General features: G+C 41.2%; 1 protein-coding gene across 2 annotated transcripts in view; it reads right to left on the bottom strand.

Annotated features, from left to right (window-relative positions):
- Positions 1–13,636, bottom strand: part of ripor3 (RIPOR family member 3) — a 39,131-nt gene that overhangs the window by 9,113 nt on the left and 16,382 nt on the right. For both annotated transcript variants that reach the window (XM_028405890.1, XM_028405891.1), the window contains exons 2-10: positions 6,143–6,241; positions 4,093–4,248; positions 3,743–3,821; positions 3,623–3,646; positions 3,477–3,530; positions 2,735–2,884; positions 517–580; positions 376–419; positions 155–280 (exon numbers count right to left, since the gene is read on the bottom strand). In XM_028405890.1, the coding sequence (XP_028261691.1) occupies positions 155–280; positions 376–419; positions 517–580; positions 2,735–2,884; positions 3,477–3,530; positions 3,623–3,646; positions 3,743–3,821; positions 4,093–4,248; positions 6,143–6,240 (795 nt within the window). In that variant the 5' untranslated portion in view covers position 6,241. The remainder of the gene's footprint in view (positions 1–154; positions 281–375; positions 420–516; positions 581–2,734; positions 2,885–3,476; positions 3,531–3,622; positions 3,647–3,742; positions 3,822–4,092; positions 4,249–6,142; positions 6,242–13,636) is intronic.

Below are 13,636 nucleotides of genomic sequence, written 5' to 3'. Positions count from 1 at the left end.
TTTTAATGCTCATGTTAGCCAGATGTCCTTTACACAGATAGCATCCATAGCAACAGTTAGTTCGGACTGGCATGATACTGTGATTGATCATATATTTACAGGTGTGTGTGTGTGTGTGTGTGTGTGCCTGTAGGTGTGTGTGTTTGTGTGTAACCTTGATCTCAAAGTTGTGGTGTATGTGCGGGAGGAAGACCATCTCCTCTTCATCCCAGGACTGAGTGTCGTCTGATTCGATCTTCCCTCTGATCCTCCATCGCTTGTGGCCTAAGCGCACCACCACCTAGTCATGTGATATCATCAAGTCGGCCATGATGCCACAACAAATCAGCAAGTTGATGAATCTAAAAGCTCTTGAGGCTAAAATGTTTCACTCACCTCATATTGGTCTCCAGGGCAGAGTCGAGCAAAGCCGATCAGACCTGCGAGTCAAAACACATGTTAAATATTTGTAAGATGTCACAGATAAAACTGTTCACTGTTCTGGGACTGTGTGTGTGATTATGTGTGTTTGAGGACCTTTCATTTTAATGTGTAGCTCTCCAAGGAGGATTTCTAACTCTCCTTCCATGGTTAACATGTCCTGTGGAGACAGAGGAAGAGTTAGGTTTGAATGTGTTGTGATACTGTTTATATGAGATCAGACAGAATATTGACATCGATCTAAGGATTCAGTTTGTTGGAGTGGAGCTTGGTTGAAGCTCAGTAGGAGGGCGGATGGGAGGGGGGGGCATCCTGATTTCTGCAGGTGTTTTTTGTTTGCTAATGACTCCCTTCTTTTTCTGCTGAAACACAGTGGGGCACCGCAGCAGAAGTCTGGCAGCTCACTGCTGGTTCTTTTAATATACTGTCAGTAAAGTGTTACAGCAGTTAGAAGCCAAAGGAGCGTGTGTTTTGTGTTTAAATATGCAGGGACCAATAAATGTTTTGGTCTGTGTTTGCATTTTTTCTGTCATCTGGAGACATGTTTACTGTAAGTGCTTTTTTTTTAAGTTAAAATGGGGTGACTAAGGGCAGGAAGTGTCATTTTCGTGGAGGATTTTGTCTTAAAAAGTGCTGTAAATATACATTTTGAACTTAATGGCGTGCAGTCAAACAAGTAACCACAGTCGTTATTCTGCTGAAGCAGACTTTCTGTGCAGTGGACTCATATTGAGCTATAAAAGTAAAATTAATGATCACTATAATCCACCAAAACAAGTCAAATGCATTTCAGATTAAAGATTGTGGCACAGAGTGTGGAGTTTACAGATGAAGCAGCATGTGTGGAGCAGACTGGGGCCTCCTGTGTGGGCTGAGTCCAGAAGAATTCCTAAACGTTTAAATTCAGAGTTTGTTCACACAGACAGATAAACCTCTCTCTCTCTCTCTCTCTCTCTCTCTAATTGTGCTGACATGGATGCCTCCTACTCATTGAGCTATCGCTGTGGCATCTTTTTTGTATTGTCCTGTTCATATCTAATGTATATTTAGTATACATAGTGAATGCAAAACATTCAGTTTTAGTTAGACTTAGAGAATATTTCATTATTATTGATGTAACAATAAACTAAAGACCAAGTAATGATGTTTTCTTTAATGCACACTGCTGCCAAAGCTTGTCCTTACACATAAAAACCCTGTTAGGACCCACATAAAGTCAGTATTTGGGAGTAATTAATCAGGACTAATTTTCATGTATGGCCTAGTTGTAGTGATTTACTGAATAATAACAGGAGCAGGAATTCAGAAATCCATCCAGGGTGACAAAAAGAAGGAGTTGAGGGTAGAAGATGTAAACATGTGTTACGGGAGACCTCAGACTGATGAAGGGTATGATTGAGTCTTTATTTCTGTCTGTTAATGGTCCCTATCCTACAGCTGCAGAAAAACCACAGAGGGACCATCACTCATGTGCCCCAATATTTCATTTGGAATGTGTCAAGAAGTAGAGGACATATTTTGTGACTAACTGTACGAATAAACATGTAAAGTGGTCTTTACACAGTAAAAAAAGAAAGAATAAAGGCTTGTCTGAAGGTAAACCACCTGCTGAGCCACAGACTGCAGACTCTAAGCTGCTTTGAATCATTTTCATTGACAGTTGATCATGTTTGTTCGTGCTTTAGTCAAAAGAGTGTGTGTCTGAAGCAGCATGTCCATGGCTAAAACCAATACATAAGTGCAACAAAGTGAGCCGCAGTTCCTCAAATGGCCACTTGAGGGTCACTACAAAAACAAGTCAGTCTCCACACGACATTACAAACACACACTTGTTTTTACTTAATGCAACTATTAGTTGAATCTTTGGAAAATAAGCATGAAAACTGTAGAAAATGTGCAGATATTACATGTTTTATAACATATAACCATTTTCTATAAATGTATGAAGTAATACTATTGGTGAAATGTGTTTAAGAGTCACAGTGACCCTGGTCTGTGTCTTAGGGCAGAAACAGGATGTGGAAACTGACTGCTGGTCATTCATCTTAAAGTCCATGATGTCACCCTGTGGCCTCAGTGTCTGCTGCACACATGCTCAGAGCAGCACAGCAGTGATTCATGTTTTACACCTGAGATACATTTAAAAACACCAGAACTGCAGTTACACATTAAGAAAATATCTGACCATTTTTTGGGTCTAGAATAATGGATTTAACTTCTTCGTCTTCTTTTTTGAAACACACATCACCGAATAATAAATGTTCTAGTTAAGACAGGTTGTTACAGTGTGTTACATTTACCAAACCCACAGTACCTGCAGGCTGAGTCTGTGGTTGCGGTTGAGCTCCAGCAGGCTGTCTCTGGAGGCTCTGGTGGACGGGGACAGAGAGAACGCTCTCTTCATGTTGACCGCTCCCTGACACAGTCTCCACTGGATGCAGTATGTCTCATAGAGCTCCTCCACCTGAGGAGACAGGAGGGACAGAGGTGACGTGAAACAGCAGCAGCTGTGCAGACTGTCAACAAATAATTTATTTCCCTTGATTCTAACATGATTAAACATGATTCTAAAACGTAAAATTCTGTGTTTTTCAGTGCAGCCAAAAAGCCATGATCGACTCATTTGTCATCAGCAGTCACATGACAAGAATGTATAAAAATCAAATACTTTATTATGATTTAATAATTATAAGATGGAGCTCCCATGTTTTGATGCTATTGAATAACATCTGTGCATATTAGTCAAAATGTCAGACACTGACTCCAGCTATGTTCAATTTGTAATTGTTTAAATGTAAATTTATTCCTTGATAACACACAAAACACATGTTTGAGTTCCATAAAAAATGCCTTGAAGCTGGGGTTCAGAGGGTTAACATAATTGTCAGCCTGAGAAAATCTCCATGATGTTTGTGGTTAGACTGTGGTCACAATTTCCTCTCCCTGTCTCCCCCAAAACCTCAAAGCTATGCACAGAAAATCTCTGCGTAAAACAGTCATTACAGTCTCATCCATGTTCCCACAAACAAGCAAAAATCTCAGAAGCACTTCTTCACCTTGCTGATTTGAAATTCTAATCGTCGTATGTGTCTCTCCAGTGTTCTGATCTCCTGTAAAAACCAAAAGTATAAATATTAGTATCTTCAGATCTGAAGTTCATAATCCACTTTTATTAGGTTTGACTGACTAAAAAACAGATTACCTTCTCCAGATCATAAAGGAAAGCCTGGAAACCGAGAAAAGTCACCATCAGTGTCATCATAACAACACAAAAACATGTTGCTCTGAAGCTAATCACACTCTCACACACTCTTCCTCTCACCAGTCTGGAGTTTCTCTTGGTCTCTCTCTGCTGTGAGGACAGGAAGTCCATCTCTGCCTGGTGACCCTCCAGATACTCTCTGCAAACGTCACATCAGAAACACAACAAACATCAGGACAGTTAAAGGGGACCTGCAGCTGGAAGGACGGCATATGGTGACTCCAGTACTAACGATTAAAGCTGCAGTGCCCCATGTATTGACAAAAAAAAAAATACAAGAGGTGATTGATAAATGTGTGACCTAAGAGGTAAACAATGAACACTTCACTAAATGTCTAAATGTAGAAGGGTCATGAATTTATCAATCACCCCTTACACACGGTGGGACACATTAAATACACCAGACATACTTGAGTCCTTTGCGTAGCGCCTGGAAGACCCTGTCGACCTGCTCCGGCTGCAGAGACCAGATAGCTGCTGACCCTCTGCGAGGAGAGAGGTGCATCCTGGGAGATTTACCTCCTGTCATGGCTTTGGAGCGCAGAGAGTTACGAACAGATGACGACCTACAGACAAAGACACACGGTGACATAATAATATTAAAAAAACGAATTATTAATAAACGATCTCTAATGTCAAATCTGACTTTAATACTTAACTTATATCCAATCTGCTTATTTGCATAATGTTTAAAACGTGAAAAAAGTTAATCAAAACTATTATATGTAATAAAGCTTAGTTATTTCCACAAAACCCCTTAATTACTAAACTGGAAAATTCATGTGTATCTCACTAATGTTTCCATTTTAAGCTTCTAGACTAAGATGTAATATAAATTCAAAATCATTAACATAATATGATAAAAGGAAAAAACACGTATGAATGAACCATGTTTAAATCAAGTTTGATGTGTTTTTCAACACATATTTCAAACTAAAATAAAACCAGTTTTGACTTGTACACACATCTGCACAGTGTTTTCCTCTGTAATCATAAACATGGATGTGAAAGTATTTTCATTGTGTGCCTGTGTGTGCGTGTTACTGTTATATCATATTTACAACTGTGTCGTGTCGTGTTTACCATCAAAGCTATATAATGACTGCTCATGAGAGACCACTCCGTGTTACAGTGTCAGGACATGAAAACAGCCGAGATGCTCAGGAATGAATGATGGTGTGTGTGTGTTTGAAATGTCTGGATGTTTGTGTTGTGCAGCACAAACATAAACACAGGAAGTGGATTGTATTTTGTTCTCTCTGTGTCTTTTATTGCTCGTTTCTGTCACAAATAACATCTTAAAGTTTGTGCTGCATTCACTGTCTGCCCTTAAAAAGAGGAACAGGCCTGTCTGAGGTGAAGGAATTTCCCTCCACACAAATTTAAGACTTTGTCTCAATGTTTAAGAAACAACAGATTTATTTATTTGAGGCTAGAATGTCGAGTTTATAACTATAATTTTCTGCTTCTTTTCGCTCATCCTGGCAGTTCGGAGATTCCTTTGGGAAGATCATTCTTCTGACATTTGTCTCCTGACAACCTTTTGTTTTGTTGGTGTAGACAGCAGCAGTTTTGGCTTTGAAAATGTTTATACTTCAGAGAATTCAAATACTTTTTGCATGACTTGTGCAAATATTGCAGGGGTGAATAAATGTGGACAAAACCCATCATTGTCAAAACAATGTGCACAACCTGTTTTTCTTTGCTTTGTGAGTGAGCCCTGGAACCAAAATGTTTAAAAACACACGTATAATTGTGCGGTACATGTGTGCAGATGTGTCGGGGGAGTTCAATTTTATCTGTTTATGTAGCTGTGTGCCCTCCTGTGGTCGTCGATATAAGTGCATGTGGAATCTCCTGTTGGACAAAATGGTGGAGAAGCTTGTTGATTATATGGATTTGGGTCTGTTTAGGCCACACCATTATTCCAAATGCTTTGTGAATCATTGGCTACCATTTACTGTGTGGAAATTAAGATTAAGATTAACTTTATTAATCCTCATAGGGAAATTAGGTTGTAGTAGCAGCAGCATGTATCAAAGAACGATGAAGAACAATAAATACAATATATACAGGAAAAACTTTCATATACATACACACAGCAGCAGCAGCAGACATATAAACACAGTTAGTGCACCTGAGATGAAGCATTAGTCCAAGTTTGTGAGCACAGCTCTGGCAGGTACTGTTGACAAACTAATAAAATCAGTCTGTTAACATGCATGGCTAAAAATGTCAACAGATGTCAGTATATATGGCTCTAGACTTTCACCTTAGAGACTCAGTGACCCAGGAGGGAACTATATATATGCAATCACTGCCATGCAACATGGCCTTTTAATAGTCATTTCCCTGGTGATGATGGGTTGCACTCTCATGGCATTATGATGGAATTGCAGACGGAGACACAGCTGATTATCACAACTTAGCATAAAGACTGATAAAGAGCTCGTCGCTCACCGCTGTCGGCCAGTCAGAGAGCTGAACCCAGTGAAAGAGCGGCTCCTGTGGACCAAGCCTCCGTCTGCAGGAGAGTCGAATCTCAGCTTCACCGACATCCTGCAAAGAAGATATCAGCCACATTTCACTCTAAGTGTTCACACGATATGTTTTCTATGTACACACGACTCACCTGACACTTAACAAGAAACATAGATGTGATGCCAGCTTTTTACAAGACATTAAAGAATAATAAGCATGATACTTTTCAAAAGCTTTTTCTTAATGATATGCAGAGATGTTCTCATCATTTTTTTAACTAAATGTTTGTCATACCTCAGACCAGTTTAATGGGAGCGAATGAGAGAACATCTGCCATTTTATTTTTGGAATACAGCTAAAATAGCCTATAACTATATAAATGCACCCTGACCTGTTCTTATATTATTGGTTATTTTGCTGTATATGTATTTCTATTTTAACCTTGTTGTTCACACAGGCACTCACGCACACACTGACATCAACAAGACCACCCTTTCTCTCAAACAGGCCCCAAACAGGAAACAGAGCACCACCATCTCTGGGATGCATTAAGATCAGACCAACAAATATGTGCCCATTCCGGTCTGCAGATGGAAGGCAGTAGTATAAGTATATATATATACTGTAACTATAAAGCATGTGTTGGCTGAGCACCATGTTTCAGCCATATTGCTAAGTGTACAACATCAAAGACACAAGAGTTAAACCAGCTCTGTGTCTTGTTGAAAGATGCACCTCATCCCACTGATTTTAGATCCACTCACGGGTGCTGACATTGAGTATGTCATGATTCTCTATTTTGTTCTTGATTATTTTCATGTTTTGTAAGTTGTTGTTGTTTTGTTGGTGTTATGTTGTCCTGTGTTCTGGCCGTCTGTGTTATGTTTCTTTTAGTTTTGTCTTGTTTCCTGTTTTACTTTGAAAGTCTTGTCTCCCTTGTGCTTGTCTATGTGTTTTACTTCCTCCTTGTTTACCACCTTTTGTAATTATGTGTCCCGCCCTAATGTGTTTCACCTGTGTCTTGTTCCTTTGTCTATTTAAGTCCTGTGCTTCCTTTTGTTTGTGCTGGTTTGTCTTGTCCCTTTGTCCCCTCACCATTTTGTGATTTCTCAAGTTCTACATTTGGTTGTTTCTTTGTTAGGGTTTTTGTTGCTTTGTTGTAGTTTTGGGGGTTTTGTTGCTTTGTTGGGGTTTTCTGGGATTTGTTACTTTTGTCAGGATGCAAAGGGGTTTTGGACTCAAATGCGAGACAAAAGATGGGTGCATAAACCAAGGTTTAATTTCTGCTTCGAATCAAAACACAAAATAGCCCAACATAGGCAAAAGTCTCATACCGAGCTAGACAAAAAAAAAACCATAAGCCTAAATCTAGAATTCCACTAGGTCTCAAAATCACGATTACGATCTCTTGGCTCAAACACAGGGAGGATCACAAGACACATTGGTGGGGAAGGCAGGTAGACAAAAATATTAAATACGTAGGGAGGATGGGAAAACAAGATGCAGGTGGTACACATTAGGAGAATCGGGAGGAGGGAGCACATGAGGAAGGGGAAGACAAGACACCTGAAATGGAGGGAAACACACGTTAGCAAAGTAAAACAGGAAAAGGATAACTTTCAAAATAAAGCAACTCCAGACTCAACCCTGACAGTTTTTGGGGTTTTGTTGCTTTGTTGAAGTTATTGGGGTTTTGGGGGCTTTGTTGGGGTTGTTTGGGGTTTTGTTTGTTTGGTATTTTGTATTCTGTGTTTTGTTTTAATGAGTCAAACAACCAACCTGCTTATTGACCCCTCTGCCTGAGTCCTATCTTCACCATAACCGGACAGAGTCTGGGGGACTTCAAACCAAACAGCTCCTTTGTGCTTTGCCATTCATTCCACTCTGTAACACACCTATGTGTTGTAGAGAATGAATGGCTTCCACCATAATGGTCCTGTTGGGGGCTATTTTGCGACATTGCTAAATATACAAGTAACCACTTTTTACTGCTGCAAATAGTTACTATTTGTCCCGCTACTGAATATGTAATATTGTTTGATGAGACATATTCAAGGCTCTTTGCTGATTTAGTTGTCTATCAATTCAGTCCAAGAATTGTGTTTTCCTGTGAATGTTGAGTCTGGTCCAAACTAAAACATCATCACTGTTCTGTGTGTCATCAGCTGTTTTCTTTTAAATGAGCTTAGAATGAGCCACAGCCACAAAGCCTCGGTAATAATAGTTTACAATTTCTGTACATCTGATACAGGAAAAGAAAAAAGATGAATCGCTGTCCAAACCTCCTCATTCAGCTTCTTATTAAACCTTAATGATGTGCAGCTGAACATCAGAAATATCATCATGACCCCAACCACAGAATGACTTTATAGAAAACTGAAGGAAGTAGCAAAAACTTTCCATGTAGAATCTGGATTTAAACCAATAGCATGTCAGAATGATTACGTGCTGCCAGTGTAAGTAGTTCAGAGTAACCTGGTTTGGAGTTCTGACCCAGAAAGTGAAACACACTCTGATGCCAGAACCAACAGAGTTACCGAGCAACCACACATCACAGACGAGCATAGAGAGAGACCAGGTCTGAGCATTAAGAGCCAAAATTAGCAGAGTAAGTACTCAATGGGTTTTAACACACACACACACACACACCACCAAACACACACACACACCTTCCAGAGGAGCAACAGTATCCCCCTCTGCTACAAGGAAACATGTCAACACTGATTACATCCTTCTCAATGAATGACTCAATGAATTAATAACTCTGTAATCACATTTTCAGCCTGTCATCACCAGAAAGATGTAAGATGAGATCAGTTCAGGCCCAGGTCATTATATATAATATAATAATAATATCTTGGCAGCACCCGAGTTCACAATCATTTTCAAAAGTAACATTTTTGGCCAAGCAGCAACCTTCACGCTTGAGAAATAAATGTAATAATGCCAAAAACTGCAGTTCCTGGAAAGGCCACTTTGAGGCTTACTCTAAAAGTTGATTGTGTCTCAAGTGGCTATTTGAGGAACTGCAGTTTTTGTGACTTCCTGTTGTGAAAATATTTATTTTTTTAACAATGTGTCAACAACAACAAAAAAAATCTGAATTATATTTTGTATCTTTTATTTTATCTCATTGAAGGATTACAGTCTCCCGTCTTGTTTGCTGTTGGCATTAAAATCTTGCAGAGACATGCATGACAGCTGTGTATCTACTAATATAAGCTTAACAAATGCTGAGCACAGGCTTTAAGGAATGCCAAACAAAGCGTCAGCTTGGCTGTATTTAGCTGAGAGCAGCAGATTACTTCAACTCTGGCCAAACGCCACACTAACCAGCTGGAACAAGTGAAGAATGTCATCCAGCTATCAAAGAAGCATGAAGTCTGTTTCTGTGGCCACACATTACAGCCATCTGCACCTGTCTGTTAGAGACTGAAGGTTGTACAGGAGATTAGTCAATATGTCAGCGCCCCCCCCCCCCCCCCCCCCCTAAAAAAAAAATCACCTGGAAAAAGCTGCAGCTGCTCCAACACATTTTATGTTTACTCATGCAGTCTCTGAAAATGTTTTTTTTGTGTGTTTGTTCAGAGGAATTGGGGGAATTCCTGTGAACCATAAACTATACATGTGACCATGAAGCAGAAAAACAATGTAAGATAGGAAAGTTGCAAGATGGGAGAGACAATGCAGCAGCAGCTACACATCTGTTTGTAACCCCTTTAACAGTGTTTAACATCCTGACACATCCTGGACCTCTGTAAATGAGCTGTGGGGTCTCGGTCACACACGCACGGTCACACACACACACACAGCTGAGGCTGTTGGATGTTGTGCCTCTCATTTTTAAAGAATACAGTGTTTACACAGAAAGGGAGAGTGCAGGAATATCAGAAATAGAGCAGAAAGAGGGTGAGAAGTGATTTGTGTCTGCAAGGACAGAAGAGGAGGGAGAAAGAAAATCACCCTTATGCCCTTCATAAATCTTAAGATTTACATATATTACATTTTAATATAGCTTCCTTTGTTTATATTATTGACTATTGTAACCAAAAATTACAGTTAATTGCTGTAGTGATACAGATGTCTGTACAGATCTTTGACTAAGACAGACATATTCTATTTGACTTGACTGAGCACTCACACTCTTACATGGATGCTCACATGCCTCTTTGACAATGCAGGAGAATAGTTTGTGTACTAGTGAGTAATAGTAGTGAGCAGCTGAAGTTGTCATTTGAGTCATCTTAATGCATATGCATATTTGATGATGCACTTTAAAGGTGTTAAATGGTGAAATATCAACACACACGCTCTGTAACATACACCGATGCTACTGTTGTACTGGTCGGTTTAGGCTTGTGTGATGTATGAATTTCCTAATCAGAGGCTCTGCAGAGATGTTACAAGGGCACCAACTGAGCACGCCCTGATAAGAGGGCGTGCTCAGTTGGTGCCCCCAAATTCTGACCTGCAGTTAATGTATAACACTAATAAGAACTGCCCCTTTGTTAAATGTTTAGATGCTGCTGTCTTCAGTCAGGCTGGTCCCTCAGCAGCTGATTTCACTGATGATTAGAGTTGGAGTTTAGTTTGAACAAAAATCTGCAGCTTCCCATTTCACCGTGATTGAAAATGACTTTAAAAAACCACAACAGAAAACGTGTGAGCATGATATTAAAGTTTCTAATTGCAGGCCTTAGTGATGAACAGAAGAAAACATTGGAATGTGAAATGAGACACATTTTTTGAGAGATGAAAAAATTCAAGGGGCGACAAAGAGGGGGGGAAGTGTGTGTGTGTGTGTGAAAGAACGCTGAGCAGCGATCTGGTCTTAAAAAATTAGCCCTGACCTCCAAGTGATTTATGGGGTCCCATGTGGTGAGGTGGTGGGAGGTTGGGGCCTGTGTGTGTGTGTAAACATTAAAGGCTTGTGTGCGACTGTGTGTATTTCCCACCACGCATGATGTACTGGGTGTGCTGCATGCTAACAGCTCTGTGGCCAGACACACACACACACACTTTCCTTCTCTCTCAGGGTGTGGTGTGTGATTGTGTTTTAAATGCGGTTTGGGCTGCCTCATAATCACTCTCACTCAGTTATGGCTAATGAGCATAATTTCCCTTTCTACGATTGCCTGGGTTTGACATTGTAATGATCAGGTCCTTTGTACAGAAGGGACAGAGCCATCAGCGAGACGTTTTAAACATTCAGAGCTCTCAGTGAGACGGGTCACATCCTAACAACACATTCTGCCTTTGAGTGATTTAAGAGAACTTGTTGCATTCACCAATTTTCTGTGCCGATCGGTTACAGGACGTGAGGGGCAGAGGGGGTCCATGTGGTATCTCTGCAGCGTCATTGTATGGTGACATGTCTGAGAGGGTGCAGCAGAGGGTTAGCTCTGGCAGAATCTTCATAGATAGAGTTGCAGCTCTCATGTCTTACTTACACAACCTGGGGTAGAAGAGCGTGTTAGACAGCCCTTAATACATTGGATGTTGCATTGCTATGCGCTTCTTTCTATAGCATCTAAATTAAAGTTCGAGTTAAGGTCTTTTCCTGCTGGTCCAAGCTTGTACAGTTTTGTCTATTAGGCCCCGTTCACACTGGGGAAAAAAATGTGGCTTAAGCAGGATTTGGCCGCATCCAGATCAATCCAGATGTGTTTTTTTCCGAGTGTGAACACCTCCAATCCGGCTGTATCCAGTTTTATTTCAATCCGGCTAGATCCACCTCTCGTGGCTCAAATGTGGCTCAGGTGTGAACGCAAATGTGGCGAGCGAATCCGACATGCTACTTCCGGTTAGCGATGTGCTACTTCCGGTTCACGGGGCGCGACACGGGACAAAAAATAGCACGACGCATGCGCACACGCGGCCCTACCACGGCATGAACGGACTCTGTATATTACGAGGCGCGCACCTAGTGGTTTGGAGGACAGCAAACATGCTGGATCAAGCCGGATTGAGTGCCGACACAAGTGTGTGCTAGCCAGATTTGAAAATAGGTCTGAACGCATCCAGTTTAAAGGCTGTCTGGGCTCAATCCTACTCTAGCTGGAATGACTTTCTCCAGTGTGAACGGGAGATAAGAGTTGTAGAAGCAACAGGAGAGTAGAAACACTCATGCTTTGCTGTCTCTTCCTCCTGGGGGGCTCTCTGTGTACTGGGCGGACTTTAAAGGGAGGCACTCAGGGGGGCATCCTTAGTAGGTGTCTAAAGCCACTGTAGTTTGAGTTTTTGGAGTTTGAGTGCAAAATGTACAACCCAAACCTTCCAAACCTTACTCTTACTGGGGGCTTAAACAAAAGCTAAGTGACTTTCTTTTGAACAACTATCAGGGGGCTCGCTGCTTCCAGTCTGGAGCAAACTTGTAGCCACCATTCACCTAATACTTTTTGGGGGTGGAGTATGTGGTGTCAGTGGTTGTTCCCTGTTTCCTTTAAAACAACATCTCTTCAACAACAGCTGGCCAATGCATAAGGACTCTTAGCAACATCTTGTTTTGGTCATTTTGGCTCATTCCAGACTGGGAAAATCACTCCGGCTAGAGCAGGATTCGGGCCGTATCTGGATATATCCGGATAGTTTTTTTTCTGAGTCTGAACAACACAAATCCCAATATATCCAGATTGATTTCAATCCACCTCTCGGAGGTGGATCTAGGTCTAGGTCTCAAATGTGGTTCACGTCTGAACGCAAAAGCAGCTAGCGAATCTGGCTAGCGATGTGATACTTCTGATTCACGGGGACATTGCCCGGGTTGCGTACAAAAGCCGTATGTAAACAACCGTTGAACTACGACAGCTTTGCCCCGAGTTTATTTTCGACAGGGCTACAAAGGAATAAACTGCTTTTTGAAAAAACAAAAAACTAAGGAACGAGCGACACAGGAAAAAAAAAAACGCATGACGCATGCGCACATGCAGTCCTACCACGGCCTGAACGGACTCTGTACATGACGAGGCACCACCTAGAGGTTTGGAGGACAACAAACAAGCCAGATTAACCAGATTGAGTGTGGACACGCATGTGTGTGAAGCCGGATTTAAAAATAAATCTGAACGTATCAAGCTTAAAGGCTATCAGGATACAATCCTACTCTAGCTGGATTGATTTTTCCAGTGTGAGCGGGGCCTTAGATTACCTCTCCTAACCTGATGTACCAGATCGCTTTCTGTGAGAAACCTTAGCATTTAAAGTAGCAACCAACAAAAAAGAACAGTCATCACGTCAGACTGTGGTCACACTGAAACACTTACTGCTCCCAGTCATTCCTCACAGGATGAGGATTGGTGCGACTAACGTGTGTGCGAGATGCACCTGGATGATCTGTACACTCACCATCACCCTGGACTGTCAGTGGAAGGTTTGGTTTGTGTCCTCCACCTCCACTCTTTTCCTCTGTTTTTAATCTGATTATCTTTCTTTCCTTTCTCCCCTCTCTGCTCAAATCCAACCCTCTCAGGCGCA

The sequence above is a fragment of the Parambassis ranga genome, chromosome 5, assembly GCF_900634625.1.
Source record: "Parambassis ranga chromosome 5, fParRan2.1, whole genome shotgun sequence".
NCBI lineage: Eukaryota > Metazoa > Chordata > Actinopteri > Ambassidae > Parambassis > Parambassis ranga.
This window is presented reverse-complemented; position numbering and strand designations above follow the sequence as displayed.